Here is an 8,274-nt window from a genome sequence, read left to right on the forward strand (position 1 = left end):
ATTTCCTTAGCAGTGTTCCTGCAACGTGTTTGTGTAAGTTTTTTTTTTCTTTTCTTACCTCAGTTAAGTGATACATGGAAGTTTGAATCAGACAATTTAACTGCTTTGATTTTGTGTTTCCGTATTCCGTTTTCGTGTTACAGTCCTATGATAGAAGAACTTGAGATTAGTATATTCGAGCACGATCCTTCCTCAAACAGTGCTTTTGATTGATTGTTCACATGTTTTTAGGTACTTGGATGATCCAGGGGTTTTGCAGAAGTTGGCGTGGGCTACGGGTTTTGAACCAAATGTTGATACTGAGGATCAAATTGCCAACGAAAGTAATCCCGCAACAAACATGAGTGGAAACAAACGAAAAAGAGGCACACAGAAAAGACCCTCAAAAAAACAAAGGATTAGAAGGCGAAGGAACTTGGATAATCCAGAGGTTTTGCAGAAGTTGGTGCTGCTGGATGAGCAAAACGCGGTCTATTTTTTCGATGAAATGACCCAAAGAAGACATGAACTGTAGTGAGATGTTTCAAGGGCGTAAATGTCTTTTCCTAAGATGGACTACTGCCACCTATGCAATAACGGATGTAAACTTTTGTTTGGAAAAAAACTGGATGGAAAAGATCAAATGTGTGGCACTAAATAAATTCTGAAAAAAACGGTGGCACTTTCTTAAACATGAAATTGAAAGTGTGGCACTTTATTAAAATCCCCAAAAATAATTTCCCCGTATAGTTCCCAGTATAATGCCCACACATTGTTAAACTTCAAACGTCCAAATGGAAGATCCAAGACAAACCATTACCAGGTACCATATGCCATACTCTCCTTGCAACCTTACAATGCATTAGGAAGTGAGCAATCCTCACACATAACACAACTGTTGTACAACTCTAGACCTTTCTTTTGAAGCATATCAATAGTACTTTTAGCTTTTCGGTGCACTGCACTCAACATCAATACAATTCACCCTAGGAGGAATTTCTTTTAGGGGTTCTTTAAGTTCGAATGTTTATAGGTGGAGTGTTTGGTATAAGATGTGAAGGTGGTATGGTTGGCACTAGGAGGAATACAGTATACTGAAGTATTGGCGCGCATAGAATTTTTCTGTTTATTGTTCAACTATCATCCAAATCAAGATTTTAACTTCTTAGTGTACTAACATAAGCAAGTAATATTTTAGTTTTAACTCTTTCTTTTATGCGGAAATGTTTGAATCTTCAATATGTTGCATTAAGATGCTTAATTATGGATTTGTAATTTACATATGTTTAGTATGCAGTACATGATTATAGAGGAAGAGGAAGCATAACAAATCTTGCTTCTCTTCTTGGGTTTTATATCTTTCATCCCCGTGCTCGATATTTATGATCCGCTAAATCCTTGATCATGCGTTTCTTGAGACATTATAATGTTGCTATATAATATTGTAAAGTGTTTGGACTCTAGTTTGCGGTGTGTGTTAAATAGTACCGCATCGTCTAGGAAAACTTAGGATCCATGCTTAATAAGTCATGGGCAATCCTAACCTTGCAAGCCGGTTTTCGAGGTTAGTTAGGCCCAGGAATTTCTGATATGGTATCAGAGCCAGACCCCTCTCAACGCACCCATGTCCATCCGTGTGTCCGTGGTTTCCGTACCACCCATCAGTGTAGCCCAGTCAGCGGCTTTCTTATCATACCCGTCAGTGTAGTCCAGTCAGCGGCTGTCATACCCATCAGTTCAGTGTCGCCCTAATCGTTGAGGGAGGGTGTTAAATAGTACCACATCGCCTAGGGCAACCTAGGATCCATGCTTAATAAGCCATGGACAACCCTAACCTTGCAAGCCGGTTTTCGAGGTTAGTTAGGCCCAGGGATTTCTGACAGTGTGCACGGCTTATAGAATTATGTGATGGCGGTTTCTTGGACGTGCAGCCCTATATCCATACACACAACGAGAACTCATGAAAAACCTTAGACCAAAGGTCCCCCTAAATGCTACAGGTAAAGTGATTATATTACGGGTTGTGGATCTGAGTATGGAACTACCAGATTTACTGGAAAAGTTAACTTAGGAAGCAGAAATGATGCAACCAACAATAAGCATAGTTAGAATGAAAATTTCTAAAAAAAAGTAAATCCAGTTAGTAGCAATACGTACGAACTAAATTTAAAAGTGCTAAAAGAAAACAATTAGCTTAATTAAGTCTATTGATTGATATAATTAAACAATATATTTATTTTAGAATCAAAGGAAAACAAAATCCAGATTCATTGCGGTGAAGAATCACCAAATGTTAGTCAAGGAAAAAAGATTATTACTCACTCTGAAAAGGTTTCTTGAGCCAGTCGAGCTCCTCAGAAGTGGACACCGAGCTATTAGGTTCAATCCAAGTGCATCCTTCTGTGTCGTCTGCAGAATGCTGGCTCCCAAGAGTGTGATAACTACATGTTTCAAGTGAATAGAATAAAATCCCACCATCATTAAGATGTAATCTAGGGAAATAGACTTTATTCTTCATGTAATTGTTTGGAGCAACTGCCGATACACATGATGTGTGGCTAATAAATAACACATACTCTTCCAAACTCTCAACCTTTACCCATTCCATCTCAGAGAAATTCAACCTTGAAATCCTAATCGACCTCCCATGATGTTCTAATTTCACTAATAAAAGATCCCCACCACACTCTACTAAGAAACCTGGACGAGAACCAAAAGTTCTTTGTTCATGAGGTTCCTCAAGAACTTTCCAACTGTTATCCTTCGGAGAAAAAACTCCCATAATCCCACGGCTATCGACGCAAAAGAAATCCCCATCACGAAAAAATGCGGTGCTAAGGAATGACTCATACCTACGATGCATATTATTAAATTTACGGGAACTCCACTGTGATTCTCCCCTTCTAATGAAATCAATACAAACTTCGTCGGTGCTTTCATCCATAACAAAAATTATGCAGTCTGAAGAAGTTGGCAAAGAAGAAATACAAAAGACTGAATAACAATAATCCCATCCATGTCTGGAAGTTTCAGCGTCTCTCGTGTGAAGGGATTGTAGAAAAACATGTTATGCTTTCTTGTCATTAGTAGCCAACCACCCTTCTGAAACCGGATTGTATAGTCTATTAGATCGGGGAGGTTGATGAAATAGGTTTCATCCTTACACATTGGATTTACCAAACTGAAGATAGTATGACTGTGGTCTCTAGAGAACATCAGCCAAGGAGATCCGTGAGGATGATTTGCTATCAACCCCAAAATATCTTCATTAAGATTATTCCAGTAGCTTGAAATTTCCAGTTCTCCAGCATTCCATTCTCCACCCTGACTCTCATCATTAACAACCATTGTAGTACTTGTTTCGGTTTTTAATGCCAATAACAAGCCATTTTCCTCCTCTTTGCTACCTAATATATTTTCCTCTCTTCTTTGCTCATTAAGAGGCATTGTAACCCATTCTGTGCAAGAAAATTCGTCTGACATCAAAGTAATTGTATTACCACTGCTTTCAGTTTCAAGTTTGTAAAGACCTTTTTCAAACCAAAAACAGCAATACAAACAACCACTTGTGAATCCCAACTCAGCTGCCAAGCTACAAGTTGTGGTGTGATTACCAACGAATAGAACATGATCTCCTAAACTGTTCACCTTCTCCCATTCCATTAAAGAGAAATTCAACATCGCCACTTCTATCGAGATAATCTCTCATTATTACCACATCTGTGAATTTCGTCAACCCTGAAAAGTTCCTCTTGAGATTCCACATAACGTGGTTCAGTATATGCTCTTCTTAATATTAATGGACACAACACTTCTTTTTTTACTTCGATTGACTTAACAGAGATGGTCAAATCATCAGTATCCTTGATGATTTGTTCGATCTCTAGGTGATAATATGGGTGTTCATCTTCATGCTGATAATCTACACCACTACACATTAAATATAACTTCCCTTTAAAACAATGGATAGACTGATGGGTACGCTGCGATATTAAGTCAGTAATATCTGGAGACAACGTATGTATTCTCCATTGTTTTTCTCCGGGGCGACAAAATAGAAAAGCGTAATCATCCGCTTCATCTTGATCCTCATGCTCTTCATCCGCTTCATCTTGGTCATCATGCTCTTCATCATGGTTATTATGCTTTTCATTGTGGTTCCAACAGAACAATATAACCATTGAATCATTATTGTCGTTATCGAGACAAATATTTGCTGCCGTACGAGGAGGTGATGACAAAACAATATGGCAAAATCCAAACGAATTGAGTTGCCTTTATAGAACTCTAGCTAGTAAAGTTGGTAACTGAATTGTCTCCTTCGTTATGGGGTTCCAAAGAAGACAATCACCATAATTCCGATTTGATAAGTGTAATCATAATTTTTTTCATCGCAGACAATAATTAGCCAACCTTGATGAGATGGTTTCTGATAAAAAGTAGTACAAGTCAACTCCGTTATGATTTCTCTACAATTTTCGTTATTTGGTTTGAAAATATTATGGAGAGCATAATTTGTTTCCGTTATATGAGAATCTTCCTCGTCATGCACGTAATGTTGTTTTACAAGCCATGGCGCGACTGCCCCTCGTTCTGGAGGGGAACCTTCACATGTTTCCTACAGTCGCCTCTTCGCCCATGAGGAAAAAAAAACTCTGAGATATCTTAAACAAGAAATTTGTCCGAAAGGGAGTAATGTCAATAAGATTGCAGGAGGAAGAATAAGAGATTGAAAGCAAGATATATAGTCTGTTAAGTTTTAATGATAAGTGGGACTAATAATTGTCCTCCACTTTGAAACAATAGTCGACCTTAAATAGGCATTAGATAGCCGACTTGCAAACTAATTAAGGAAATAACGAGCTTAACTAGCTTAGGTAATTAAATGTTGGGAAAAATATTGTTTGATCATTTTTTAGCTGTACCCATGTCTGTTTGGTCATTTTGCAAAACGCCTTTACTGTTTGGTCCATAATTATATAAAAATATAAAACAGATAAAAATACCCTTCTGTGTTAATTTTTTAATTTTTTTTGTAGCAGTTCATTCTGTGTGATGAACCGTCAAAGTTCATTATTACAAGTGAAAACCTAATAAAAACCAAATGAAATCACATATGAACGAACTTCATTATTTCATTAAAATTCTACAAAAATTTCATTATTAAGAACAAACCAGAGTTCATTTTTGGAATGAACTCCTCATAAAACCTATATAAACCAGAGTTCATTTCTGGAATGAACCCCTCATAAAACCTATATAAACCAGAGTTCATTTCTGGAATGAACTCCTCATAAAACCTATATAAAGCAGAGTTCATTTCATGAATGAACTCCTCATAAAACCTATATAAAGTTCATTTCTAGAATGAACTCCTGATAAAAACCTATATAAACCAGAGTTTATTTCTGGAATGAACTCCTGATAAAAACCTATATAAACGATTATGGTCATCAACAGCAGAGTTCATTCCAAAAATGAAGTTCATTCCAGGAATGAAGTTCATCTTAAGCAGCAGCCACTACACCAAATTGAGTAATTTGTAACACTGAATTGTAACACAAGAAGCTGTAACGAAAGATGTTACACATATTAGTGTAACAAAGCACCAAAAATGTTACATTAATTCATAATTTAATTTTTATAATTAGGTCACATTTTTATGGGTGACTTTCAAGTGGACCCGAAAAGTATTATTCTGAGGTGTATATTTTTCTTTTTCTTTTTTCTCAATAATATCGTTAAAATTATTTTATAGATAAAAAACCTGATAACATCCATAGCCCCCACGTTTTCCCCACTTTCTTTTCTTCCTTGGCAACTGTCCTGTGTAGAAAAGAAATCAACTTCCCTCTCTGCAACTCCAAGGTTTCTCAATCCCCCAGTAAGTCTAATCGATCTCTCTCTCTCTCTCTTTATATGTTGTCGATCTTGATAAACTGATTGATCTCTCTCTTTATATGTTGTCGATCTTGAAGAAGCGTCCGGTAATTAGGTTTTTTTTTTCCGGAAAAATTATAAAATTTAATTTCTAGGGTTCATGATGTGCATAGAATTAATTTCGTTTTCATACTAAATCGAGGCTTTTTATTTAACTAGGATTCCACCTGTCTAGAGATGGTTAGCAGAGATAAATCCAATGATAAGACAAGATATAATCGAATAAAAACCTGTTGAAATTGAAGGAATTTCATACCAGTTGAAACAAAAAACCTAATCCTAATAAACTTGAATACGGTAATATTTACCTTGATATGAATAGTATTAAGATCTGAATTCTAATGTAATACTTGTCTTTTGGTTAATCGGGCGTTAATTGGGCATTTATTGTGCCAATTCGAGCATCGGTGGTTAAAGCCCCAGTTTTATTCATGTTTCAGGATTGGTCAGTGGGGTTCTTCTTTTTAAGCTGTGGAGAATGCTGGTATATGCTGTAACTCTTTTCTGTGTTTGTTATGGGTATGACATACGGGTCGTTAAAAACAAAATGCGAAATGTACTTTGATTGCGTTACCTGGTCGCATCTTAGCCAACTAAGATCACAAAGTGACGAAACTGAAAACATGCAAGTATGTTATTATGCAAAATATGCTTATGATTATTGCTTTACATATGGTATTCGTGAACTGTCTTTTTGCTGTAACCGAGAAGGCAAAAGAGGAAGAGCTGCTGCTAGTAGAGTTTGGGGAGTAAGGAAGGTAGCTTCCTCCTAACTCTTAAGGAAAGTTCACAAGTCTGTGATTCAAATAATATCACTCCTGGACCTTAATTTATGCATGTTTTATCAACTTAGACTATGTATGATATTTATATTAGAATATAAATTAAGGTATATCTATGTTTTTTTTCTATTCTGCCATTCATCTATCTCTTTTATTATTAGAATTATTGCCTAACATAAATTAGTCAATATCAAATTATTTTCTCGTAAGTTATTTCTTTTTGTAGGTTATCTTTTCTAATGCTAATGTTCCTGGTGAAGGGAAACACAAAATTATGCTTTACGTTCATCGGCAAAAGACTTCCTGGTTTCGATCCGAATACCCGTCCATACTTGTATGGTTTGGTAAGTATTTTCTGTTCATAATTGTAAAGATTGCTTTAGCTTGATGGGAGCATTTTTTTTGGGCATTGTTTTTATTTTAAAACTCGCATTTGTTGCGAGGCATCTGCTGCTTATAATGTTCTTTTACTAATACAAACACTTGCTATATAATGTTGCTATGTTGCAGGATAGAGATTTAATTATGTTGGCATTGGCTACGTATGAACTGCATTTCTTTATTATTATTATTTAAGAGGTTAGTATGATGTCAATAGAATAAAAGGAAAAACATGTTACTGTGTTTTCATTACATACCAGAATGAGAAAAATCGTGTAGGCAGCAGAGAAATTTCTGCTAGAAGAGATCCTCAAGTCAATCAGATTGATAGATTTTCACTGCTTAAAGTTAAAACTGGTAACATGCATTAGTTTTCGTGTCTTAGCATGCATTTTTTTTATGCATAAGGGTAGACATATCTGGTCAGAAGATTGCGCTCTGTCTTGTTGCTGTTATTTAGTATTTTGGGTTCACTTATCATTTTTTTTAAGAACGCCTTTGGTCATTTTGCTCTGTGTAGGACGTTCATAGTAAAGAATTAATGGAAGGCGTTGAAGATAGTGTGGCCAGAAGGGTTTACGTGAGCATATATGGGAAAGTCGATAAGTGCAAAAGATGGATTTAAGGAGTAGCTAGCTGGTTATGATATTAGACTTTTTATTTACAAATGTATATTGCAATTTTGGTTTTCTGACAACTTGTTTGTAGAATGTATCATTTCTTAATGTAATAACTCATCTACAATTTTAATGCAATAATTCTTTTTTATTTACTTGCATATAGATGGTGCGAATATGGTTTTAGAAAAATGTTTCTTGGGTGGTTAAGGGCAAGGAAGGTGAAGGCGCCCCGTAACAGGAGAAATATGATCATTTTTTTTTTGGTTAATCACTACCAGATATGTTACACTAATATGTGTAATATCCTTGTTTCACTTATTAGTGTGACTTTAATTAACACCATATTTATTACATTTATATGTGTGACATTAAATAAGAAGTCACACATATTTGTGTAACAAAATGTCTGATTTGGTGTAGTGAGCCGCAACAACAAAACGCATAAATCTTCATCTTCAACAGCAGCAGCAGATTTCTAGGGTTTGACGAGTTCATCTTCATCATCATCTCCAATCGCAGCAACATCAAGAAAACCAAAAAACCTAATTAAATCTTCAACAACAAAAGATCTA

General features: G+C 35.8%; 2 protein-coding genes across 2 annotated transcripts; one reads left to right on the forward strand and one right to left on the reverse strand.

The window, feature by feature from the left end:
- Nucleotides 1-2,293: 2,293 nt before the first annotated feature.
- LOC113352708 (F-box/kelch-repeat protein At1g57790-like) lies at nt 2,294-2,842 on the reverse strand. Its single transcript, XM_026596498.1, has one exon. It carries the CDS (start codon nt 2,840-2,842, stop codon nt 2,294-2,296), a length of 549 nt encoding a protein of 182 aa, XP_026452283.1.
- A 2,799-nt stretch (nt 2,843-5,641) lies between these two features.
- LOC113352709 lies at nt 5,642-7,860 on the forward strand. The gene is made up of 5 exons (XM_026596499.1): nt 5,642-5,645; nt 5,738-5,863; nt 6,360-6,403; nt 6,928-7,045; nt 7,603-7,860. The coding sequence occupies exons 1-5, from the start codon at nt 5,642-5,644 to the stop codon at nt 7,611-7,613; spliced, it is 303 nt and encodes a 100-aa protein (XP_026452284.1). The 3' UTR covers nt 7,614-7,860.
- The last annotated feature ends 414 nt before the right edge of the window (nt 7,861-8,274 follow it).

This window comes from Papaver somniferum, chromosome 2 (genome assembly GCF_003573695.1).
Source record: "Papaver somniferum cultivar HN1 chromosome 2, ASM357369v1, whole genome shotgun sequence".
Lineage (NCBI taxonomy): Eukaryota > Viridiplantae > Streptophyta > Magnoliopsida > Ranunculales > Papaveraceae > Papaver > Papaver somniferum.